This window comes from Megascapheus bottae, chromosome 28, assembly GCF_031878675.1.
Source record: "Megascapheus bottae isolate mThoBot1 chromosome 28, mThoBot2.hap1, whole genome shotgun sequence".
NCBI lineage: Eukaryota > Metazoa > Chordata > Mammalia > Rodentia > Geomyidae > Megascapheus > Megascapheus bottae.
This window is the reverse complement of record NC_143536.1, coordinates 6,592,024-6,619,178: the sequence shown is the minus strand read 5'-3', so window position 1 is coordinate 6,619,178 and position 27,155 is coordinate 6,592,024. Positions and strand designations below refer to the sequence as shown.

General features: G+C 46.0%; 1 protein-coding gene across 4 annotated transcripts in view; it reads right to left on the bottom strand.

Annotated features, from left to right (window-relative positions):
• Window positions 1–27,155, bottom strand: part of Fbxw8 (F-box and WD repeat domain containing 8) — an 85,808-nt gene that overhangs the window by 40,685 nt on the left and 17,968 nt on the right. For all 4 annotated transcript variants that reach the window (XM_090320183.1, XM_090320184.1, XM_090320182.1 and 1 more), the window contains exons 3-5: window positions 19,554–19,718; window positions 16,001–16,089; window positions 6,039–6,196 (exon numbers count right to left, since the gene is read on the bottom strand). In XM_090320183.1, the coding sequence (XP_090176309.1) occupies window positions 6,039–6,196; window positions 16,001–16,089; window positions 19,554–19,718 (412 nt within the window). The remainder of the gene's footprint in view (window positions 1–6,038; window positions 6,197–16,000; window positions 16,090–19,553; window positions 19,719–27,155) is intronic.

Below are 27,155 nucleotides of genomic sequence, written 5' to 3'. Positions count from 1 at the left end.
AGGAAAGTTGAATTGGGCTCACAGTTTTGATGTCGGTCTGCACTTGCTTGGCTGCGGGGAGGCAACGAACGTGATATCACAGGGCTGTTCACATCCTGATTGCCCTGAAGCAGAGGGCAAGCGATGGGCCGAAGGTACACTCTTCCAGGCACACCTCACAACCCACTTCCTCCAATAAGTCTCTATCTCTTTTAGCACATGCCTTTGAATGATGGACATTGTTTATTCTATTCTACACCTTAAAGCTCAGTGACTTCATTTCTGCATTGTTGAATCCTTTGAGTATATTTAGGATGCTTTCATTTCCGAAATCCTATCATTTTCTTTGTCTTTTCTCTCTCTTCACTATGGTTGTATTCTTTTTATTGCACCCGAACCCCCGCCCCCCAGCCCCACTTTTTTCAGTTGCAGGGCTTGAACTTGGAGCCTGAGTGCTGTATCTGAGCTTTTTGTTGTTGTTGTTGTTCCAGGTTCTACCACTGTGAGCCACAGTTCCACTTCTGGTTTTCTGGTGGGTAATTGCAGAGAAGCGTCTCACAGGGACTTTTCTGCTGGGCCTGGCTTTGAACTGAGGTCCTCAGATCTCAGCCTCCTGAGTAGCTGGGATTACAGGCATGAACCATCGGTACCCAGCTTGTAATTTTTTTGTTTTTCCAAGCTCTTCTTCCAAAAAGGATTACACTCAGCAACTCTGTCATCTAGCTGAGATTCCATACTTGTCTGCGGCCTGCCAGACATGCCCACTTTCAATTCCATGTCTTCAGGAACTTTTTTTCTTACACATCCAAACCAGCTCAGGACTCTGCATTAATTTTTTCACTTCTTTTGTGAATATCTTTAAAATGTTAAGCACTTCTATTAGTCAGAAATTGCTTACATTTATAAATGTACTTTCTCTTTCAAAAGGACTATTTCTGTTTTTTTTTAAGGTTTTGTCAGAAAGCTTAGTTTGCCTGAGGAAGACTTCTGGATCTGAGGGGAAGCAAGAGTACCTACCAGGTTACACGTGACACTGAGACTTTAAAAGTGACCAAAAAAGAAAGGCTATGAAGAACACAACCCTCGGTCATCTGTCCTCAGCAGCGCCCACAACCCCGTGCTAACAACCCACTTCAAAACGTCGACTCTGGTCAGAGAGAGTAGGTTAACAGGGTACTGCATCCAAATGCCACCATCAACAAGAGATAGAGTACAAATTATGACTAGGCGGTATTTCAGTAAATACAGCATTATCAAGAGAACTTTAGTCCCCAGAGCCAATCTTCCTGTGGAGCAGAAGCTGAGCGGGACCTCTCCCCTACTGCTCACGTAAGATAGGACAGGCTCGGCCTGGACAATAGAGTCCATATGGGGACAAGCAAGGCAGTGGATATGCCACCCTGGCTTGTTCGATGGCACCATAGAAAGGACTTGCTGGCTGTCCCACCAAGGCCCACATAATACACCCAGGCCTTGTCTTTCCCCTCCCATTTAGGCCAGCAAATAAGAACTCTGCACCTAAGAAGTGTGTAATCACATTCCTCACCAAAGAGGGAGTTTTTGTAAGACAAAATGAGCAGGAGTGGATTTCCTGCGTGCTGCCACCACAATGTTGTGGGCTTGAGGCCAGAGGCAGGCAGGCATGGAGCAGATGGAGGCCTGGCAAGGTCTCTGCTGTCCCTGCATTAGCAGCATCTGCTCATTACTCAGAACCTTCGCCTGCTTTATCTAATGCTCCAGGAAAAGCATTTTGATTTGATTCATTTCGGTGCGGCAACGTGCAACACAATTAGTGGTCAAATCAAACTGGAGGATGGCCAGAGCTGACAATCGGAAACAAGGCAGAAGAAATATGAGGGCAGTGGATTGGAATTCAAAAAATCACAACTGTGGATCACGTTGCCAAGTCTCAACACCCCAGGTGTGGACACAATGCTCCTGCAGGACAGGGACACAGGAGGCCAAGAGGGACACAGGAAGGACTTGCTTTCTCCTACAGTGACCCTGTCACCCTGCCGCGTCACAGGCAGAGAGGACGGAGGGTCTTAATGGCTACAGAGCTTTACGTTGGCACCACCAGAGGGCTAGAGTTCATTAACTTGTTTTATTATCTTACTCTTCTCTTCTGCAGGCACAGTCACAAGTCTACAACAGCAGACCCCACAAGGTAAGCTTTCCTTTTGCCATGGTTTCACCTAAAAAGTGCCAGTTCAAGCTCTCGGTTACAAAGCAATGAAAAAATGTGCATGGGATTATTTGAAAATGCCCGGAAGTAGCTATTTGTGATTATGTTGGTACAAATAGTGTAGTAGCCGTCTGCTAAACTGAATAGAGAGCAAAGACAGGGCCCCCTGAGGTCCGGGAAAGAGAACGAGAGTCACAGAGAGTCACTGGTTTCCACAGAAACGTAACAACTCAAACCAGGCCGGCAAATCAAGATCAGTACAAAAGAGACGCAAGAGAACATAGGACCCTTTCAAGAGACAGAGCCTTAACACCAAAACAGACTAGAGAGAAAGCCAAGGTTTCAAGGGAAACACCACAGACGCCTGTCACCACAGTTGTGTTTACCTAACCACAAAGCGAGAAGAACCTTCCCAAGAAAGACACAAAGCAATAGGAGGGCTACAATTGTGATGTGGATGTGCACTCCTAGAAAAATGAACTACAATGTTCCCAAACAGAAACCTCTCCACACAAGAACTTCCTATGACAACCTAATAAAGGGGGCAGAACCTTTGGGCAGTGAGGCAATAATGGATTTTCTGCTAAAAGTGACATTCTCAGGTCTAGTAATCTAGGATGAATTCTTTAACCCCTAACAATGTTATTCAGTGAGAATTACCAAATGGCAAAATACTACTTATGGATGTAAAAATTAAAACCACATGTGTACAAAACATACCTCCTAGAAAAAGAAATCACAAATTAGCTACTGAAGAACAGATGATTTTTAAAAATTTAAAATACTGATGACCAGGGCTATTCCTCCACCCTTTCTTTCGATCAGAAAAGCTAACAAACCTGAAGAAAACTTGATGAGCACAGGCCCAAGGGGTTTGCAAACAGGAATAATTTAGATCACCGGAAGATAATTCTTGTACACTGCTAATTAAAGAAAAGGCCAGCCAGACGCGGTGGCTCACACCTGTAATCCTAGCTACTCAGGAGGCTGAGATCTGAGGATCAATGTTCAAAGCTAGCCCAAGCACTAAAGACCGTGAGCCTCTTATCTCCAATTAATCACTAGAAAACAGAAGTGGATCTATGAGCTCAAGGGGCAGGGCAGTAGCCTTGAGCTGAAGAGCTCAGCGACAGAGCCCAAGCTCAGAGTTCAAACCCCAGGATGCAGAAAGAAAGAAAGAGAGAGAGAGAGAGAGAGAGAGAGAGAGAGAGAGAGAGAGAGAGAGAGAGAGAGAGAGAGAGGGGGGGGGGGGGGGAGGGAGGGAGGGAGAGAAAAAGAAAGAGAGGAAGAAAGAAAGAGAGGAAGAAAGAGTGAGCCAGGTGGCTCACGCCTGTAATCCTAACTACTCAGGAGGCTGAGATACAAGGATGGATCATGGTTCAAAGCCTGCCTGGGCAGGAAAATCCATGGGACTCTTATTTTCAATTAATCGCCAGAAAACAGGAAATGGAGCTATGGCTCAAAGTGGTAGAGCACTGGCCTTGAGCAAAAAAGCTCAGGGGTGGTGCCCAGGCTAAGTTCAAGTCCCAGAACAAAAAAAGAAAAGAAAAGAAATGGCCCCAGAACTGCAGCCCAGGCAGAGGAGTCAGTCCGGTTTCTGGACTCACTGACTTCAGCTTCAGAGAGATAACCTAGATGGTTTCACTGGACCTCTACCTCACCACTGGCAGAAGACTGTGTGTGTGTGTGTGTGTGTGCATTCATGTGTGCGCAAGGTAAGTGGAGGCCACTAACCAACCCTAAAACTGTATGATTCTAACTTAAAAGTAACACAACTTTTTTTTCTACATTGCTTTATTGGCTACCTTTGCATACATCAGGTAATAAATACATTTCCTATTGCATAGTATCGTCTGGTCCCTCCTTCCCACCTATTCCCTCTGTCCCCTCTGCACCACAGATGGCATGGCTTACTCTCCTTGTGCCATCAGCACACTCCACTGCTGCACTTCTTCACTGTCTCCCTCTGATTTTGTGCCCTCCCCAGCCTCCCACTGATGCGCTTGTGAATACACCTTATATAAGGTAAAGAAGTCAGAGTTATCCACAAATAAAAAACAAACTAAAAGTCCTTTGTTTCCTTATCTTTGGAGTTTGTTTCAGTACACATCTAAAGAGGCCTTGGGTACTGAACCTTTGTAATTCTCTCCCAAGACCCTCTTTCAGTCTCGTTATATGTATCTGGAGTTTTGAAATGACACAACTTTCACACATGTTTTGAAAGACTCAAATAATTTGGAAAGGAGGAAACACTTAGGGTGTTCTTATATTGCTGATCTGGGCTTTCCACAATCATAGATGAAATATTAGTAATTTTAGGTCAGAGGCAGTTTAGCTAAATTTCTATAGGCTAAAAACCAAATCCATCAATGGTGTCTCCAAACATCAATTCATACTGCTAAAATAATCCAAGTTTTGGGCCAGTACTGTGGCTCAGTGGTAAAAAACCTGCCTCACTGCACAAGGCCCTGGGTTTGATTTCAGCACAAGAAAGAAAATCTAGATGCCTGCCCTAATTTACATTTTAAATGGTATCCTGGTAATTCCCCATGAGCTACTCTAGCAGATCCCTCTGCAACAGCTGTGACACTGTATGTGAACAGTAGCCCTGTTGCCAGGACACGAGTAGCACCATGGTGAAATACATGTACCCCACCTCAGCTAAGTGGGAAGGAAAGTGTGTAGAGAATGGAGGCTAGATACAGAGGAGTAGGCCACAGAACACTGTAGCTACAAATTGTTCATCACATCCATAAAACTAACTTTACACCACTCCTTGGTTGCTGGCCTTTGAATTCAGGGATTCCTGCTTGTGAGGCAGACATTCTCCTGCTTGAGTCACACTGAGTCCTTTTTGCCTTGCTTATTTTTGAGATAGGGTCTCATGTTCTGTCAGGGCCAGTCTGGACTCCATGGTCTTCCTGATTATACTTCCTGCTGTAGCTAAGGTGACAGGTATGAATCACTGCACCCAGCTTTTTCTGTTGAGATGGGATTGACCTAGCATCATGACCTTTTAATCTCAGTCTACTGAGTAGCTATCAGATGATACATGTGTACACCATGTCTAGGTATGGTTAAGACGCGGTCTTGTGGGCTGGGAATGTGGCCTAGTGGTAAAGTGCTTGCCTAGCATGAATAAAGACCCAGATTTGATTCCTCTGTACCACATACATAGAAAAAAAGCTGAAGTGGTGCTGAGGCTCAAGTGGTAGAGCTCCAGCCTTGAGAAAGTCTAAGGACAGTGCTCAGGCCCTGAGCTCAAGCCCAGGACTGGAAAAAAAAAAAATGGGGTCTTGTGAAGTTCCTTCCCTGAGCAGGGTGTTGAGCACAGTCCTCCTGATTTCTACCTTCTGAGTACTCAGGATTATAGGTGTGAGCCACCGGCACTATCTACATCCAGTTACTCACACAGAGAACTGTGCCAGCACCACTAATCACATGCTGTCATCCCTACATTGCATGGCAGGCACTGACTTTGCTTCTAGTCTCACACTGTCCATAGGTTTTTTTTTTTTCCCATTCCTTTATCACTATTCCTTTTGGACTGAGCAGAGGCGAAAGCAAACCAGGCCAAGTATATTTCATATTTTATACCAAATAAGTTATTTGCTTAGGATAGTTTGGCCAGTCTTGCCAGGCTTGGCACTAACACCCAGCCCAATGGTTCCAGTAGGAATTAAACACCAGTTCAAATGGGTGCCATGTTCCAATGCCTACTAATACACTGTGGGTTACGGGCCAACTTCTTCCTATAAAGGCAGCATGAGTGTGCGTGAACGTGTGTGCCCATGTGGATGTATGCAGGGATTAGAGGGAGATCCAGATGCAGCTGCTTCATTTTTGGGTAGGGAGGAGGGCTGTGGTTTCTTACCATCCTCATAAGCTGCGACGGCCAGCGAGCTGTTTATCCTCACAAAGGAGACATAGGGCTGCATTCCAGGCTCGTCTTCCTCACACTCAGACTCCAGGAAGGGGGCCATGTAGTCCCAGGTGCGGGTGTCCCACACCCGCACATCTCCAGACGTGTACCTGGAAAAGAAGGACACACTTGGTTCCAGAAAGGGCGAGGAGAGAACAAGAGAGGAGGGCGAGCTGGTCAGCAAGGAGCCGCTCACTCCTATGCAACTGTTTGGATAAAGACACCAACACAGAATTATCAACTGCATGACAGAACGGAGTGAACTACTCAACTCGCTGTCTCACAGCACAACAATGACAACTTAAGAGAAAAACTGGGCACCCACATTCTTGCCTTCCCTTTCACCATTACAACCAACCTGCTATACTCTTCTCCAACCAGAAGAAATGGAGAAAAGCCACTCATTCTCTCTGTCTCTCTCTGTCTCTGTCTCTGAGTCTCTCTCTTACACACACTTACACACACACACACACACACACACACACACACACACACACACACACACACACACGAGGTTCTACTGAAAGGCTGGAACTAATGGTTCACCCTGCATCAGGCCACTCTGAGTAAGTCCCTGAAGACTGATTTGCCGAAACAACTAAGGCTTTCCTGCAGCAGCCAGGCAGTCCTGTCTCCTCTCCTCCTCCCACTGCTCTTCAGTGGCTCTAGGCAGGGCCTGACCCTGGTCAAACACAAAGACACTGCCATGAGGGATGGAAGCTGTGTCTGCTCTGTGCTAGAGCATGACTCCCCACATATAGCATCGGTGGGATGGGCCTGGTGAGGAGACCACCTCACAGGGATGCAAGTGACTCCAGGAAGCTCACATGCTTCCCAAGACCCCAGCACGGCAACTTCAGCATTAACTACACACCTGAACAAGATAACCTGCGGGACCGACTTCAGCACTGAAGTCTGTCATGTGATACATGTATGAAGTGGTTACAGAGGTCCAGTCCCAGGTGATGTCAGTCTAGGAGGCCTTCACTTACTACCTGCAGCAGCATTTCCCAAGTGACCAGCCTACAGCAGGTATGAGCAGTACACCAGCAGTCACCCTGTCATTCCAGCTCCCTTCGTTGTGGAGCTCAACTCTAGGCCCATAGGACAAAGCTCAGAGTCTATGTGGCAGGAAGAGCTGAGCAAGAGATGTGCTTGCAAACACCGCACTGTTGGTCCTCCTGCAAATAAAACTGTATCCTTAAGCCTAAGCAATGCACAAGCAAGGGTGGACACTGCCATGTCCAGAGCAGGGCCACAGGCTCCGAGCTCTCCCAGGAACCTACAGAAGGGTGAGGCCCAGGCTTATCTGGACTCTGAAAGTGTCTCAGGCCATTTTCCATGGAAGTTGCTGTCAGCTGCAGTGGAATGGGTCTGAATTCCTAGGTTGTGTGCAACTGCATCCTTAAGGCAAGTTCTAGATGAAAGAAACTGGTCAATTCAGAAAAGAAGAAAAGGATGGCAAAGTCTTCAGAAATACAGAGAAAGAGAGAAAGACAGAGGTAACGTAACAGACATGAGACATGATTGCCAAAGGAAAAGTGTGCAGCCAAGAACTGCAGGCATCCCAGGTCCAGCTGCTGTTCTTGCTGTGTATGACACAGGGTCTTTGTGCTTGCGGCCACTGGGGAAGGAGAGATGCACAGGACATGGTCTCAGTGGCCCCAACTCTAGCCTCCAGCCAGCCAGTAAAGCAACAACAACAAAACACAAAACAAGGGAAGGAGGAGTACCTGAACTTTGGAAGCAGAAGGATGGGGGCTGTGAATTCCACCTTGTTGGGGATGGAGGAGAGTGGAAGGGAAAGACTCATGGAGTAGCACTGTGCTTTTTTCCCACTCACACAGGGACTCCCAAATAAATGCATGCCCCTCCAAGAGCTGCAGCTCCTGCCTCATCAGCCTTTTCTCTCACTAGCATCATCAGCCTGGGTCATGGGTACAGAAGTGGAGGGGCACTTCTCATCGCTCCTTGCCAGCACTTATCAGCACCATCTCTGTGTTCCTATTCCCCCAGAGACTACCCTGCTAAGTCCATCTCATGTGCATTCAGCCCTGCACACGCCCCTCTAGAATTCCTTCCACAGACATTGCCTTTCTCCCTCACTACAGCAGTTGCTTGTCAGTAAGCCTCTGGACCTCAGCACTGCTGGCTTTCTAGGCAGAGCATGCATTTAGAGCACAGCCACATCAGTCCATGAGCTGAACAAGAATTGAAGAGAGAAACCTCCTCTGGTGAGCCATGTGGCTGGGGCAGGTGGCACTGTGAAGTTGTGGATGAACCCTACCTCCTCACCAGCCCCCTTCTTTTCATGTTTGACATGGTTGCTGTGCCTCAGGTCAGACACCTCGGTTGAGTTTTCGTTGAAAGAATGGGAGCCATGCTTCTCCTAAGCTCAATTACCGGAGTGACTGCCAATTGAAAATAATTTTCCACCAGGGCTTTCATTAACTCGTAGCTTTCCAATGGGCAAGCTACTTACTTGGCTTAACAAGACGAAATGCTGTACAGCTAAAAGCACCTCTTCACCTTTCTTTCTTTATAAATATCTGCCAGGGCTCCTCTCTTCCAGGTGCCAGCTCTTCCTAACCACCTGGGATGTTCTAAGAAGGCTGAGAAGGTTAAGTGAATGACCCAGATCGCAATATTTTAGTGGCCCAGCAGAGATCACAATGTGCCCTAGGTCTTCCTTAATCTGCAGCTTCACCAACAAGCCACTCTGCCCCTTGGATGGCCATATTTAAACAAATACTGCTTTTAAGAACCACCTCTATTTAAGTGCTGTACGGGAATTTATCATTTTCAGTACTGTGACTCGGCTTGCAGGTCCCAGCCCATGACCCTACCCATCAATTCTACCACTGTTTCAAGGTGAGCATCCAACACCACACACTGCTCTGCTGAAGAGCAGGTGGGCAGAGCCAAGCCACATCTCCTGCACCACCTCTCCAGTACTGCATGAGGACACTCCATACAATCAGTGAGACTTCGCCCTTACAGAACCACCTTGGGCCACCCTCAATTCTACTCTGATCTGGGACTCACAGCAATCCCAAGGCATGAAGAATAAGTCATTTCATTTGGATGTTAAGTCCAAAACACTTGGTAGCAGCCGCTCAGAGCCTTGTGTTGAAAAGAATTCTGACGCCGTATTCCATACGGCTCACTGAGGATAACACACACCCTGGCTGATTACCTCTGAGCCAGGCTGGCTCAGGAGTGAGGGGCAGCCTCCCCGCCCTGCACAGCCCTCCTCCTGGCCACATGCCAGCCGCTTTCCCTCACAAACTCAGTGCCAGGAGGCCTCTGGTCTGCTGCTGTTCCAGGGCCCCACCCCGACATCTCCCCTTGTGCTCTGTAATAGCCACAGGCTGCCCTTATTGACCTATAACCACCTCATGAGTGAGGCAGGACACTACATTCACTGTCTACCTGTGTACCCACGCTGCATGGTGCCAGTACGGAATCTACTAAGTTCAGCCCTGAGATTGAGATGGGTGCAAGCTTTGTTTGAGCACTGCACAGAGGCCTCGAGAGGTGCAGTATTCAGATGCCAAGAAATGTTGATGCTCTTAGCCCTAAACTGAACATTTGGGTTGAGGGGTAACTCACGCAATTGAATGCCTGCCAAACAAGGCAAGACACTGAGTTCAAACCCTATATTACCAAAAGAAAAAAGAGCCTAGCAGAACTATGCACTTGCCTTCTTCAACAATAGCCAAGCTTACAAATCAATACAGCAAAAGTATTTACTATTACCATGAAACATGACTGTGTTGTATGATGCAATTAACAAAATGAACTCCAGCCCACAGTGCCGTGGTTCTGTGGAAATGCACCAGAGCAAACATCAAGCAGGGCTTAAGACGCATCAATTGAAAAATAATGAACCTCTTAATGGACCTTACGAGATACATGCACTATGCACTGAAAACTGTTTTCCATACATCTTGGTTAATCACAATCAATAGAGTCAGAGTCAGTGATGATTATGCAGAGTTATTGTAGCCATGGCCCCTCCCGCTATTCCTTAGAGAAGCAGAGATGGGTAAATGCAGTCATGAGTTCACCAGTATTTATTAAGGACATTCTCAAGCCCCTTCATTAAAGATATGATAAATGCAATGTGCTCCTCAAGTTACTTATCAATAGCTTACCTCAGACTTATTTACTAGAAGAGCATGTATCCCTCACAACAGAAAATAAATAAGTAAATTTACAAGTATTTTAAAAGAAGAGGTCCCTAACGGGTAATGATTGGGTTCCTTATGGGAAACAGCCCAGTGTGGTAATAAGCAACAGCACACAATCTATACACAACAAGGTCGAAAGGAAAACTGCCAATAGAGGACATTTTCTGAAAAGGAGAAAGCATATCAGGAGTTAAGTATAAGCATGGGTGACATTTATCTAGCACAACTTCATCCCTGATCTGTTTTCACAGAGCCTCTGTTACCTCAGGAGCTCTGGGGTCATGCAGAGAAATGATCTGTTACCATTCATTTGAAACTAGCAGAGGATTAGGCATACTGTCCCTAATCAGGGACATCAGGTCCTGAGGAGAAATACTTTAAAAGTCAAGGCAAAATACATACCACTTCAGATGAAAGCCTCTATTCATATTGTGGCATGGTCCATCCTCAATATAAAGGTACACTTCCAATTATCAGAGAAAGTAAATACCTAAGAACACAGTACTTAAGTTCCAGGAGAGGACTATGTTTAAACTGGTGTTCTGGAAATGGCAAAAATAAAGCAAGCAGAAATTCAAAGTTAACACACAGAAACTAACCCATTCGGATTCTGCTTGATGCCTACAGAGCTGATGAAAAACACACAAGTTTTGGGTCATGCCTAGAAGTTAGAACACCAGCGTTCCAAAAGCTGCCAAGGAGGCATAGGCCTTTTGTTACGTTTGTGTTGTATCATGTTCTTCCTGCAGTGGGACATGGGCAAATTTGGACTACTGAAAAAAATCTAATCATGGAGAGAGTGCATGAGACTTCTTACACTCAAATGGGTAAAATGGTCCTCTATTGTGGATAAAGAAGTATTTCCATATGCAGACGAGAGATCATAACTAATGGAGGAGAGAAGGGTTTCTGCTGACCACCACCACACACCTGCCCATCTCATAAGAGCTTGGGTGGGCTGACAGCTTAAAGCAGCAGAGCCGGCAAGGAGCCCTGGCATGACTCTCTCCCCCAAGTTTTTCCTTCTGTCTTACAGCACCCTCTACCTGGGCATACCCCCAAGTCGTGCACTCTTCATCTGTTTCCAACTCTGATCTTTAAGAACATGACAGGAACACAGGGAACGCTGCAAGCATCATGAAACCTGGGGCTGTGGTCATACTTGTTGCTATTAGTTTTCTTTCTTCAGTAACAAACACACTATTTTATTTGGTGCCAAGGGCTGAATCCAGTATACCTCAGGTTTTTGTTGTTGTTGTTGTTGCTGTATTAATGGTAGTGAAGTTATTTTTTGCAAAGGTAGAGAAAATAGCGTCAGCTAATTCCATTAACACAGCTTGCCTCTGTTAATGGTTAAGAGCTAGCATAATCATATGTTACTTTTTTTAACCTTTTCTTTCATACTAAATTAATGAATTTTGGGGTTACATTAGTTTTTGTTTCTTTCTTGAAAAATTTCCTGAATAATTATATTCTAATGTTTTCATTTACTCCCCTAATAGTGAACAGTAATTCCACTCTTATTTATTGTACCGCATGCATCCTTTAACAATGGGGTGAATACATTCTGAACAGTGTGCTGACAGGCGATACCACAGAACATAGGGTGTTCTCACAGGAGACCCACACTGCCATGCAGGCATGCCTGAGTCATGAGATCATTTTATGTAGAAAGGCTTGTTCTTAGTAGTACAAATACCTACGGAAGAAACTGTGAGGTCCTTCGAAGTATGTAGGATTAGAGTCTATTTTTCCACTACTCTTGTGTTCTGATTATTTTCCTAGAGTTCTGATAAGTACAATGACTAGACTTGGAGGAATTAAATTTTATGATTTTTCATATTCTGAAATGCTTTCAATCCTCAACTTTTTTAAAACTGTTTTAAGTCCCCAAATATCCCTCAAGTTATCATTTCCCTCCTCATTGCCAAAAATAACAGTGTGCCCTCAGTTTCATAAGATGCTGATTGGAAAGAACACCTATGATTGTGCAGAAACCAGAGCTGCCTGGAGCATGGCAAGGTGGCATGATGGAAAGCTCCTTGTTCTGCAGATAAGCACAGCTCAGACACTGGGAGCAGGGCAAGGTGGACAGGACTCTGGGAGGAGAGGGGACAGCACTGAGCCGTGAGTCCCAGGGAAGGCACTGCAGTGCTCAAAGGGTTCAAAATCCACAGGTACTACAGGATGGAAGATGCAAGGGTTTTTTGTTTTGTTTTGTTTTTTTGCCAGTCTTGGGCTTGGGCTCAGGGCCTGAGCACTGTCCTTGGACTTTCTCAAGGCTAGAGCTCTACCACTTGAGCCTCGGCACCACTTCTGGCTTTTTTCTATGCATGTGGTACTGAGAAATCGAACCTGGGTCTTCGTGCATGCTAGGCAAGCACTCTACCACTAGGCCAAACTCCCAGCCCTGGAAGATGCAGTTTTATAAATAAATCAAAAGTCACTGGATTTTACATTTCCCAAGGGTAAAATTTATGGTTGTGCTCTATGTCAACTTTTTAGAAAGACAAGGTCAGAGGGAAGACAGGTGCAATGGAGAGGGAATGAGGGGGATTTTGAAAACATTTCAACCAGAAGTTATTGCTAAGATAATAAGAAAGCAAAATCTGGAACCCAAAGGAGGCGCAATCCAACCCTTAAGTATTGTGCCTGCACAGGCATTGTGGTGCTGCACAGTCCAGCCCAGGGAATGGGACTGGCAGGGTCCACACCAAGGTGCTCAGGTCACCAGGGATGAGTGAGCAGAGGTTTCAGGTTCTCTGGTTTTGTTCTGTTTTTGACAGTCTTAGGGATTGAACTGAGGTCCTGATCACTGTCCTTGAGCTTTCCTGAAGGCTAGTGTTCTACCACTTGAGCCACACCACTTCTGGCTTTTCTATGTATGTGGTACCAAGGAACTGAACCCAGGTCTTCATGCATGCTAGGTAAGTAAGCACTCTAGCACTAGGACAAACTCCTGGCCTTCTCTGTTTTTGTGTGAAAAGCAAAGTGAGGAAGAACCAAGAGGGGGTCAATCATGAATCTCACTACAGTAGTCAATCTAGGCCTTTGCTGCTTGACTCCAAAGCAACAACACAGACAACTGAAAGAAGGACAAAGCAAGGTAATTTGCAACTCTTTGCTGTCTACCAATTAATAGGAAGTGCATTTAATAGGCTTAATGTAAAATTGGCTTATAGTTACATAAAACAGCCTCTGAGCAGATTTCACGTAGTAAAAAGAAAGGAAAGAAAGGATGAGAATTAGGGCAAGAGAAAGCAAGGTGAGGCGGTGCTGGCTCTTTAAGAAGCTCCTTAGAGATGCATAATTGTAGAAAGCCTGGAGAATACAACATTGATTGGGAATGAGGTAACCACAAACACGCTGTCTCAAATGAAAAGGGAGTCAAGAGCTGACCCAGAAAACAAGCATCGTAACCACCAGATAAAATTTTAATGATAAACACAAGATGCTCTACATACAGCAAGATTGAAGGATCTCTTGCTAAGCCATCACTATGAGGTTCTCTCAGAAGAGAAGCTGTGAGGAGCCTCTCTGGCCCACAGCTCAAGTTTCACCCAATCGATCTCCAGAACGCTGGCATCACTGGGCTTTGTGCGGCCTAATCCGCAGAGCTGAACAGACCCCCAGGGAAAGAGAGACTGGAGAGAAGGGCTGGCAGCCGGCCTGGGAGCCGCCGGCCAGCCTGCCTCTCCTTTCCATCGTGGGCTGGCTCCATGTCCCGATAAGAAACTTATAATTGGCTTTTGGGATAAAAGTATCTCCTTTATTTCCAATCTTTTAGGACTCTTTGAGTCCAAGATCAGCACTTTGTCTTCTAGCATCTTCTTACACTCTGGGCAGATCTTTTCAAGCAGGAAGAACACAAATACCTTGTGCTAAGCGCTGGTGCTCTCAGAACTGGGGAAAACACCTTGCCAGTCCATAGGAGCTCTGAGTCCACGAGGCAACAATGAGGGCAGAAGCTTAAGCCACACTGAAAACCTGCTGGATAGAGTGCCAGCAACTCCTCTTTCCAAAAGTACTTCCTAGGGCTGGGAGTGTGACCAGTAGAGTCCTTGCCTAGCATACGTGAAGCCCTGGGTTTGATTCCTCAGTACATTCCACATAAACAGAAAAGCTAGAAATGGCACTGTGACTCAGGTGGTAGAGTGGTAGCCTTGAGCCAAAGAGGCTCAGGGACAGTATCCAGGCTCTAAGTTCAAGCCCAGGACAGTGAGTGGGGGGGAGGGGAGAGGGAGGAAGAGAGAATCAGAAGGAAGGAAGGAAGGAAGGAAGGAAGGAAAGATAGGAAGGAAGGAAAGATAGGAAGGAAGGAAGGAAGGAAGGAAGGAGGGAAGGAAGGAAGGAAGGAAGGAAGGAAGGAAGGAAGGAAGGAAGGGAAGGAAGGAAGGCAAAAAGAGAAAAATACTCCTGCAGCTCTCCCAAAAGGGCAGTAACTTCTATATTATAGCCAGTCAACACAAGCTAAATAAAGGTGTCCCTCCCTGGAACATCATGTTTAAAAGACAAGCATAGCCAGGTGCCAGGGACTCATACCTTAATCCTAAGTACTCTGGAAGCTGAGATCTGAGGTTCATGGCTCAAAGCCAGCCAGGGCAGGAAAGAAAGTCTGTGAGACTCTATCTCTAGTTAATCACCAAAAAGCTGGAAGTAGAGCTGTGGCTTAAGTGGGAGAGCACTCACTAACTACCCTTGAGCAAAAAAGCTCAGGGACAGTATCCAAGTCCTGAGTTTAAGCCAAAGGAAAGGAAAGGGGGAAGAAAATAGGAAAAGAAACGAAAGTATATAAATGATATATTTGGAATTTCAATTCAAAAGGGGCTTTCTAAGGAAGCTTTTTGAGGAAACTGTGTGCGTGCGTGCGTGCGTGTGTGTGTGCGCGTGTGTGTGTGTGTGTGTGTGTGTGTGTGTGTGTGTGTGTGTGTGTGTGTGTGTGTGTGTGTGTGTGTGTGTGTGTGTGTGTGTGTGTGTGTGTGTGTGTGTGTGTGTGTGTGTGATAGGTTGCTTTTGTTCTGAGTCTGCAGCAGGCAATAGCCTTTCTAAAGGAGTTCAATCATTCTAGAGCTGATCCAGACTCAAAGCTGAATGGTTCTGGCCTCCACTTGTTAGCATAGATTTGAAATTCTAAAGTACACAATAAAAGTTTACAGTTTGAAGCTATAGATCAAGATGTCTTTCCAGTCCAGAACACCAGATGATCTTCTTATTACACACTAAAGGAAGACATGAATGCACCTCTGAACCACAGCATGAAGAACTTGTGATAGTGGCTTTAGATCAGAAGCCAAAGGGATCTACAGAAGCTAAAATTAAATGTGGTGGCAATGGAGACACATGAGATACCTAGCTCTGGAGGAGGTAAATGGCAGCACACAGTCTGAAGTGGGAAGGAAGATTATGTGTGGTCACAGCCCCATGAAATAAAGCCTTTCAAACAAAAGGCTATGAGTAGGCCCACATCTGTTATACCTGCTTGACTTTATGTCTTCACAAAATACAAAGTGTTTGCCTTGATGAAACTCTGTGACCTGACATGCGAATGACTTGGAAGTTAGGAGACACTGAGAGAAAGGGTCCACACATGTCCACACCACTCGCTGCACAACTCTCAGCACCCTAAATGGAGGCCATGACTGAGGAAGGGGCACACTCTGAAGGTAGGACAAGGTCACTGGTGCTCAGAGGGCAGACGGAAAGGGAAATGGTTTTGCTTACCCAGCAACGACCACGCCATCATGAGAATGTACATCACATAAAACTGCATCAGGAATATGCTCCAGCTCACTCACAGCGCCTTTGCGATTCTGTATAAGGAAAAGGGGGAATGCGGTTTGCACTATTCTGTGTAAGGAAATGGGAGATGCCATTTACACTAATCTGTGTAAGGAAAGGGGAGATGGTGTTAACACTAGTCTGTGTAAGGAAAGGGGGATGGCAATTCTGTATAAAGAAAAGGGGGATGGTGTTTACACTAGTCTGTGTAAGGAAAAGGGAATGGCAATTCAGTGCAAAGAAGGGAGTAGCATTTACACACTTCTGTGTAAGGAAAGGGGGATCGTGTTCCCACTCTTCTGTATAAGGAAAAGAGAGTAGCATTTACTCTGTTCTATGAAAGGAAAAAGGGACAGCATTTACACCAGTCTGTGCAAGGAAAGGGCATAGCATTTACACTCTTTTAGGATAGCTAGAAGACAAAAGCACCTGGTTTTCACGGATGTCCCACAGGGGTTTCCTATGGTTTCTATGATGGCATGTGCTGTGTTCAAGGAATCTGGGTAGTCAAAAGGATAAAAATGACAATGAACACATGAAACACGAAAGGCACCAAACTGAGTGCATATTTGTGAACACAGCCTGCCCTGAAGACCAGTGACTACGAGGAACGGCCGAGATTCTCAGGAGGCTGATAATCTGCCAGCAGTTGTAAGTGGCTGAAGAACCCCCTGAAGCATATTAAAAAGTTCGGTTCTTACAACTGCTTAAAGATAATAAAAGTAAGCTGGGTGCTGGTGGCTCATGCCTACAACCCTAATGTTCAGGAGGATGAGATCTGAGCAGAGATCAGGGTTCAAAGCCAGTCTGGGTGGTAAAATCTGTGAAACTCTATTTTTTGCCAGCCCTGGTCACTGTCCTTGGGCTTTCTCAAGCTAACACTCTACCACTTAAGCCATAACACCGCTTCCAGCTTTTTTCTGTGTGTGTGGTACCAAGGAATCAAACCCAGGGCTGCGTGTATGCTAGGCAAGCACTCTACCACTAGGTCATGCTCTCAGCTACTGAGAAACTCTTATCTACAATTAACTACCAGAAAACCATTGACTCAAAATGCTAATCTTGACTGGAAAAAGCTCAGGGTCAGTGGGTAGGCCCTGAGTTTAAGCCCACAACTGACAAAAATAAAAATTAAAAAGATAATAAAAATATAATTTTTATAAGTTCAATTCAGAGAGAATTTAATCATATTTTATCTATTAACTCACAAAATAACTCAAAATAAAACAGAAATCTTAACTGGGGTTGTAGTTCAAGTGGTAGAACATTTGCCTTGCAAACACAGGCTCTGAATTCAAACTACACTATGCCAATTTTTTAAATAATTAAAATGAAAAGACTAACAGGTAAGAGATTAGTACAGAGGAAAGGAAAAGGAAACATTTCTGAGTACAAGACTGGAAATTTCCTAGAAAGGATAATTCAGGAAAACTCTGATGCTGTGAGGAAGAGAACTAGGTGGAGGGGGGTGAGGGGGTTTGTCTTCCACTCTGCACTCTATACCTTTTGTGACTTGTGGATTGTTTTACCATGATTATTTCTAGTTCAGAAAATAGACGCCAATTGTTTTTAAAATAAAAATGAAAGTATGTAAAGCATGTGGGAGACTGGGAAGAGTGAGACAGTAAAGGGGGCAGCAGGAATGGAGGTTTTCCAGAACAGTGCTCTTTTGAGGGAAAGGCACTGAAAGGAAGGGAGAGGAAGGAGGTCCTAGGATGAAAATCTGCCTGCTTCCAGTAGAACACGAATGCTCTCCCCACTTAGGCTCCAACCCCACACCGGCACTACAGCCATAGAGAGGTCTGAGAATACCAAGAAGAGAAACACGGCGGCCCATGCTCAGGCACTGCTAGGCTGGCTCTGAACTGCAGGTCCACCCACTACGTGGAGGAACCTAAGGGCTTGGGGGAGTATCAAACAAATTACTTGACAAACCCATTCCAATGCTGACCTTAATAGGACAGAACCACTGCTCCAGGTGCCAAGATGAATGAGTTTTAGGAGCCAATGGTGTCTAGGATGCAGGTATGGGCCAGGCTTTGCAAGAGGGGCATTAAGTGGTCACCCAACAACAGGGCTGAATGCAGTATACTGTTAACTGACTCCAGAGAAAATGGAGCCATGCTGAGTGAGGCTAAACGACCCACCCTAATGCTAGCTTTCATGTTTCATCAGCAATACAACATTATGTTTAATCAAAGATCTCATCTAAAATCCCACCCACGCAGCCATGGTTCAGTGTCAGGAAACACAAGTGCTTGAACTTCTACACAGTGCACTCATGGTCGGCCATTTACTGAGCACATATGGAGGCACTGTGCTTGTTAGAGACACAACAGGCATTCAGTGAGGCTGCAGAGACCTTGCCAAGCTCCTGCTAAGAGCTACCCAATGCTTGGAGCTGGGTCTGTAAACCAGGTGAGGACACGCTGCCTTTCCTCCTGGCTTTCTCTTCACCAAAGAGGAAGAAAAGCGCCTAGCTGTCACTTTCTTTGACATGTCTGAAGTCAAGCCAGGGGATGCGCTCATACATCTCACAAAACCCACTTTTCTGGAAAGGCCCCCCTTATCCCAATTCTCAAGCCTTAATTTGGCCCCCATGTTGTGTGAGCAGCTGTCAGCCCTTCAGCCTGCCTCTCACCTATGTTGGTCACAAGATCTAAGCAGGCACACAACCTCAAAGTGGGCTTACCATCTTCTGTGGATGCACACACATCTGGGCCAGGCAGGACTCGGGTGGAATCTTCACCTTAACAAATCCTCCCTAGATCAGTGGGGCAGTTCTGCAAACACCCTACCTGCTGCCACCTCTGTCAGTGTCTGGAGACCTTCTGAGCTGTCACACTGAGGGACAGAGATGCTCCTGGTATCTAAACCCAGAGACACTGCCCAACATCCTGTGAAGCACAGGACAGACCTGCAGAAAGAATGAGCTGGCCCAATATCACTAGTAGGGAGAGTGAGCCACCCTGAACAGAGACACTGCTCACAGGGCATGACTGGCCTCAGCCTATGAGGTGACCAGAGACAGAAATGCACACTGGCAATATGTCTCCCTCCGTGATGGTCTCAGAAGCTCTTCACAGGAGGTGGGGCCAGCCCCCCATTCTCTGAGTGCACAACCACCATGCCGCACCCCACCAAGCTTGCTTCCTGACAGCTATCCCAGAAACAGGACTCTGCAAATGCTCCACTGTGATCTAGTGCTTTGGGGAGGCTTGATGTGCTAACTGCTGGGGCAGCGAGCCAATGGGTTAGGCGAGGGAAGAGCAGCCAGCATGCAGAGCCACACGGTGTCTCCCTCCTGCTGGAGGGTGTGCCATTCCCAGGGCATGCACAGGTGGTGCCTGTGCCACACCCGGTGCGCGTGCAGGTGGTGTGTGTGCCGGTGAGGAAGTGCCAGGGGCTCCTCTGTAGTCAGATGCAGGCTGAAATGAAAGGCCTGGGTGTCCTTACAGTCCATCTTCCCCAGTGAAGGGTAGTGGCCACTACCCACCTTCCAGTTGGTTCTTAGCATGTGCTCCCTGGCACGGCACTCTTGGAGGATGAGCTTCCAGCATGAGTAATCAGAGATGCTACTCTCTGGTAGGTGCCCTTCCCGCCGGCACAGCCTGTACCACAGCACCTCGTCCTCAGCAATCACCTTCCACGTTTTGCTCACCTAAAACGACACAAATGTCAAATCCTGCAATTAGAGAGGCTCCTTGCCATCCAAAAATCAATCAACACCTATATTTCCACTCTGGTTTATGGCAGTATAAATGTCTCATTAGTGAAACACTCCAAGACCCCCCAAAAATATACAAGCAAATGTTTACCGTTTTATCTTTCAAGATTTCCCAATTGTTGTACCACCACGTAATATCATACTTTAGACTGCTTTATAAAATTATCTAATGAATGAGGGAAATACACAAACCCATAAAAGGCAGAAAGTACTTGATATTTAATGTGAGAGCTGTATAACATACATCTTTTTAGAACAGTCTGTTACCAATAGCACTTGTACCTCTAACTTGGAGACCTAGAGATGGATGGCCACTGAATGAAATAAGCACCCACTGAGTTAAATTGGTCCTATAAAAAAATCCCGATTTTTGTATGTGTGAGAACTCAGATTTTTAAAAAATTTAACACAACACTCAAAGTGTTAACCAGGACTATAAGATATGATCATGAGAAATTAATGTTATATCTCACCCAAAACTCAAGTTCTAGCAATATCCAGAGGAAAGAGCTGTCTTAACTATTAGTAATGTTTTCCAACCCCAATATAGGGGAACATCATTAGAGAATGATGCACAAAGTTGGTGAGACTGCTACAGATGAACTCTACTAGCCAGATGGACAACCAACCTACCAAATCATCATTTCTGGCACATTGGACTAGGCAAGAAGAGCAAGGACTCCAGGCTTGAGGCCATCATCCTAAAGCTGGAAGTCCTGATGAACTGAGGGTGGGGCCAGAGGAAACCTGTGCTCTTTAGCACTCTCTTCAGGCTACTTGAGACCTTGTGTCTGAGGGAGGAAGTGTGCACCGTGAATGTAAGGCACACTTTCCATTGCTCAAGGAATGGCCAGCCCAACTGATAAAGCACTGGCAGGGAACAAACGTGGGGCAGGCAGAATGAAAACCTCGGAAAACCTGCTCTTCCATAAGAGAACAAACAAGACTGCCAGAACGAGTGCCCTGGCCATTGGTGAAAGACTCAAAGCAGGACAAGGAAGGAGCATGGATTCAGGAAAGCAGTGGAATCACTAATGGTGACCTGAGTGGTTTTAACTTGCCAGCTCCATGGCACCCTTCAAAACCAACAGCCTCCCTACTGTGATGGCTGTGAATGTGAACAGCCTGGTAGCCTCTGGAAGTACACTCCCCAAATACATGGAGAGGGCAGCAATGAAGGACTAAGGGACAAAAAGACAAAAGACACACAGAAAGAAGCTTGAAACTTGGAAAGCAAAATCAACTGGAATCTAGGAACTCAACCTTAGTCTCAAATTTGACTCTCCATCCTAAGCAAACGCCGCCAGAAATAACCCCTACCTTACTCAACAGGAGCATGTGAACCCTGAGAGCTCGGCTGGCCTCCTTAATTACGTTCTGCTGCATGCATGGGCCCATGAGCTCCCGTGTGACAGGCACATCACTGAGACACTTTGTCCCTCATCACTTCCTGGTGGGCACCAACACTTTCTATGGAACCCACAGCATCAGAAGTGACACCAGATGGCATAGAGGTGGCAAGGCTTCTGTCACATTTCTGAACCAATGTGTCTTCAGTGGCTTGGCACTGCAGAATTCAGAAGGCCTTCAGAGGTCCACAGGGCGCATGCCCTCATTACAACAGCCCCACCTGGAGCAGGTCTTGCAAGCCCAGAATGCTTCCAGCAGCACTGACCTCACGAAACAGTGCACATGCACTTCTTCTCATGTTCCACGCTGCTCCCACCTGAGCCCTAACTGTTCCCTTCTGAAGAGGAGTTATCTCCTCTTCCCCTTGAAGATGGCCATCACGTCCCCTGTCATTAAGTCACCATGAGTCCTATACAACTACCCACTTCCTTCAGCTGCTGGTCACTCATCATTCTGAATGCACGCTGGCACTGTGCATCCGCAGCAGCCCTCTTCAAATGAGAGGGTCACAACTGAGCTGGCAAGAGCCACAAAGGGTCTCATCAGACGTAAGGGTGTACCTGTGTGTGTGCCTATGTGGGTGTGTGGGAGCAGGGGTGTATATATGGGCATGAATGTGTGTGTGTGTGTGTGTGTGTGTGTGAGTGATATGCTGAGCAGGGAATCCAGACCCTCATATAAACGAGTGACGTGCCTGCCACTGAGCTGCAAGGCCATCCTCAAACACATGTGCTCCTTCACATGTGGACAGTGGCTGTGGCCACTCAAACTAGTGGACCACTACGGTTCCCGGAGTCTGGCGAGGCAGAGAGTAGGGCACAGTGAATATTACAGGCACTTGTGTACGCACCGCCTGTGCTGGTAATCACAGGTGGTCAGGCTGTGTGCCTTACTGTCAGTAGCCGTGCACTGGCATTCATTATTCTGCAGGACTTCTTTTTTTGGTTTTTTTTTTGTTTTTTGCCAGTCCTGGGCTTGGGCTCAGGGCCTGAGCGCTGTCCTTGGACTTTTCTCAAGGCTGGAGCTCTACCACTTGAGCCTCAGCACCACTTCCGGATTTTTTGTATGTATGTGGTACCAAGGAATTGAACCCGGGTCTTCGTGCATGCTAGGCAAGCACTCTACCACTAGGCCAAACTCCCGGTCCTCTGCAGGACTTCTTAAATATGAACTGGAATTCTTAAATATGAACTGGAATTCTTTCCTTTTTTCAGTCCCAACATATTTCCATGATACTTTTTTTTAATGCCTGTTTCAAGTTTCTAAACTTCAACTCTAACTTAAATGCCGTCTCATTTCCTATCTCTCCAGATGATGTCTGCATTCTAACTCTGTCCTCTAATCACTAGCTGCTTCTCCCATACATAGGTTATTGGCAAATTACGGTTTGAATTATTTAAAAAAAAAGAGGGGGGGAAAAGCTGAGATGGGGCTGAGGCTGAGCACAGAGCCCTGTAGGAAACCACTGAAGGCCCCCATGGCTAACATGGTCCATTAAGCAGCCCACCCTAGGTATGGCCGCAGCATCAGTTACAAATCCACTAACCACACTGTCTTCCCTCACTCCTCAATCTTAGCCATAAGGGCATGAGAACAAACCCTCATCTAATCACAAGTGGTCAGGCAATAAACAATAGGATAATGACTCAATAACTCGGGAGCTCAGTTTTGACTACACAGATCACCGTGGTTTTATTCTTGGCATGCTTGGTCCACAGCTGAGTCCACCCATGACACCCTGGTGGTGTCTGTCCATCTGTCTGTGCCAGAGTGATCTTCACATTAGGCAATCACAAAGCACAGAGAGAAATACAGCAATGTTGAATGTGATGGAACAGTGACAATTCAAACAGCCTTAGCAGCCCCTAGATCTCAAAGATTAAGTGAGGTGTAAGAGAAGGAGTAACTCAGAAACACTCATGGATGCTCCAAGGCAAAAAATACCCACCAAACAAGACAGCTACACCCTTACCCCTGGGATACATGAGCTTTCTGTAAAAATGACACATCAAATGTATCAAGTCTTGAAATGTAACTACCGAACAAGGCTCTCAGCTCAGCGGTAGCAAAGAGATCATGTAAACATAGTCGTTTCATGACACATATACAGCACTCACTAAAACTTATTTAGTAGACAAATGACTCCATGGTCAAAGGTGTTTAGAAAACATCAGTCTAAGTGAAACCAAGGCAGGGCTCTTCGCTGCAGGGCTTCTCAGAGCCTGTGCTACTCACCTCAAGACTGGGGTGGAAGAATACTTTCCAAATTTACTTGGTTCCTGCTTCCATCAGTTAAGACAAGAGCTGGACACTAGGGTCAGCAATTCTCACCCATATCCACCTCCACCGGCCACGTGAGTACTCAAGCATACCAGGGACACATCGGCTCAGGGCTGCTATCTCGCATGGGCGATCTAGAGGTAAAAGGTTTGCTCCTACTATTATAGCAGGATGGAACACAGGATGGGAGCCAAAAAGGGACCTTTTAAACTGTCCTACAAAAACGAGCTGCAATGTAATCTGCTTGTTCCCACAGAAGGAGCCTCTCTATCAGCAGCATCTTCAAGCATCCAAATCTGCTCAGTGATAACAAACTAGAGGATCCCAACCACAGAAGCTTTCTGCATGAGTTACCACAGGAACTAAACCAATTTGTGACCACTTAGAAAATAGAGAAAATTAAGAGAGTTTTTCAGTAGGCCTCAGCTATCTTCAGACTTTCTACATTTTGGAAGCCACAAGCAGATCGTATAGTAAATGAGCTCCAAGGATAATACCAGCTCTCTTTACTAATACAACCATAAGGTTGTCCAGAGGAATGGAAAACAGTAAACAGTTGATGCTGTGGTGTATTGCCCATGTCATCTGGGTCTCAGTGTTTATTCCGAGAAAAAAAAAATCAATGTTTACAAAAAAGTTTAAGTCCTAGATGATAAGCACAAAAAATATGTGAGGATTGGGCCGGGAGTTTGGCCTAGTGGTAGAGTGCTTGCCTAGCATGCATGAAGACCCGGGTTCCATTCCTCGGTACCATACACATAGAAAAAAAAGCCGGACGTGATGCTGAGACTCAAGTGGTAGAGCTCCAGCCTTGAGAAAGCCCAAGGACAGTGCTCAGGCCCTGAGCTCAAGCCAGGACTGGGGAAAAACAAAACAAAACAAAAAAACCTAAGGTTTTTACAAAGGCAGAGGTGAAAATTACTTTGAAAAAGGAATCAGGGTTGTGCCTACAATTAGGTATTAAAACAGAAATGCCCAATGAGGAGCCAGTGGCTCACACCTGTAATTCCAGCTACTCATGGCTGAGATCTGAGGATCACAATTCAAAGCCATCCCAGGCAGGAAAGACCAAGAGACTCTTATCTACAATTAACCACGCAAAATCTGGAAGTGGAGTTGTGGCTCAAGTGGTAGAGCAATAGCCTTGAGCACAAGAACAATACCCAGGTCCTGAGTTTAAATCCCGCAATCAGCACAGAGTCCAACAATTCCTTCAGCATACTAAAAAGGAATTTTTAGAGAAGTGACAGCCTTTAAAAATTCTCAGGAGGCTGAGAACTGAGGATCCAGGTTCAAAGCCAGCATGGACACAAAAGGACCTGAGACTCTTATCTCCAATTAACCTCTAGAAAACAGGAATGGGGCTTGGCTCAAAAGCTGAAGAGCTCAGGGATAAAGCCCAGGCCCAGAAGTGAGGCCCAGAGGTAGTCTTGAGCTGAAGAGCTCAGGGACTGCACCCTGGCCAAATTCAAGCCCCATGACCCACCAAAACAACAACAACAACAAGAAACTTTCAAAAGCAATTTTTTTTAATTTTTGATTTATTGTCTTGTATTAGAGCTAAAAAGTTACAAGCCTAAATTTTCCAAAGGTCTAATGGTCTTTAATGCACCAGAATTAGAATGGCTTGCTCAGTAAAAGAAAAGCCCCACAGAGTGAGCCTCAGCTGCAAGAATTTGCTAATAAAAGTGTCTCCAGCATTTTGCTTTATAGCACCACTGTGAATTGCCACATTTTAAAAAAAAGCATTCTTGGCTCAAAGCTCAGCTTTATTAGCTCTGCCTGGATTAGGGTTAGTAGTGAGGATCACAGTGGGGGAGAAATATGTGAGGTTCTGCTTGCTCGTGCATTCACACACCAAGCTGAGGACTTGCTACAGACAAAGGTGCCTCCTGTTTGTCTTGAAACAAGTAGCTTTGCCCCAACCACATCACTGATCCTGGATGAGGTCACCAATGACCTCCACATGGCCAAACCCACCATTCCTTTCTCAGTCATGCTCCACATGACAAACCATTGCTCCTTCTTGAACACTTTATTCTCAAACATTCTGTGTGCTGACAGCCTCACAGGCAACTGCTGCAATTCTTCCAATTCTTGCTCAGCACATGGTCTTCACCATCAGAAAATGACAACCATAACCTGCCAGCTGCTTAGGCCACATGTCCTGGAGACCTGGCTGGCTCTTTTCTTTTTCCATACTCAACCCTTCAGCAGTCACAACTCTGCTCAATTCTACTGGGTCAGCCATGATCCAGCCACTGTGTTTTCTCCCCTGGATGATTTCAACAGTCTGCCATCTTTGTTCCCTACACCCAGTCCCATGCAGCACATTCTCCACACAGTAGCCAAAGTGAACCACCTTTAAATGAATAGTGGCCTTTGTCTTCCTCTGCTCCAAACACTCCAAAGGCTTTCAATGTCCTGAAAATGAACCTCTGCGTTCCACATTTGGCTGCTCTACCCGCACTCTTCTGCTCAGCATGACTATCCTAATAAACTACTTCACACTCAGTGGCTTAAAATACACATTTTCTGGGCCGGGAGATTAGCCTAGTGGTAGAGTGCTTGCCTAGCATGCACGAAGATCCAAGTTCGGTTCCTCAGAACCACATACCTAGAAAAGCCAGAAGTGGTCCTGTGGCTCAAGTGGTAGAGCAGTAGCCTTGAGAAAAGCCCAAGGACAGAGCTCAGGCCCTGAGTCCAGTCCCCAGGACTGGTAAAATAAAATAAAATAAAAACAAATTTTCTCTTGCATAGTCCTGGAGGCCAAAATCTAAAATCTAGCAGTTGGCAAGGATGCATTCTTTCCAGAGGCTTCTGGAAATACGTTTAATATGTTTCCTTTATCTTTTCCAGCTTCTAGAAGCCATACACATTCCTTGGTTTATAGTTCCTTCCTCCATCTTCAGCCATAATCTCTCCGTCCACTTTCTGTCTTGTAACTAATGATACTGAGCTACCTGGATAACCATCTCAGTATTTTTAACTGTGATGAACATGTATGCACAGGGCCTAGGAATAGGATTAGGGCATGAGCATATGAGGGAGGCTGCTAGGCACCTTGCCACAGCCAGCCTCTCTGACCTTACCGTTGCCTTGCACATCCCACAGGCAAAAGTGCTCCAGTGGGTAAGTCTATGCCAGGCTGCCAGGTTGCTCCTTCCCTCTTTGCTCAAAGGTCTCCTTCTCTGTGAAATATTCCCTGGTACCATCTTACATTCTCCCCACTAGATTACAGGCTTCTGTACCTAAAACAGGCTCTCTGGGAAACCAGGTTCCATGTGGATGGGCCACTACTGTACCTGCTACCTGGCATGACCGTGGGCACACAGTAAGCCCTGTAGGTAGTCAAGGAGATGAAGAATAAATCCAGCTTTTAAAAACACTCAACTTAAACTCAACTCCTGACATGAGCTGCCCTCGGAAGGTTCTTCCTTATTCAAAGGCCTTTTTTCTTGCTTTCGGTGTTTTTGTCTTCTTTAATTTTTTAATTGTGGGAAACCACAACATACAAAAGTAAAGTGAACCACCTGGAGAGCTCCCAAGTGCCTGCACTCCATCCAGTGATTTGCTATTTCCTGAATGTTCCACAGCTGCCTTGCCTTCCCTGATATGCTTGCTTCCAGAAGGCAGCCAGGGCAGGCACGGGAGGAGGACAAGGACCTCCAGAGGATGCTG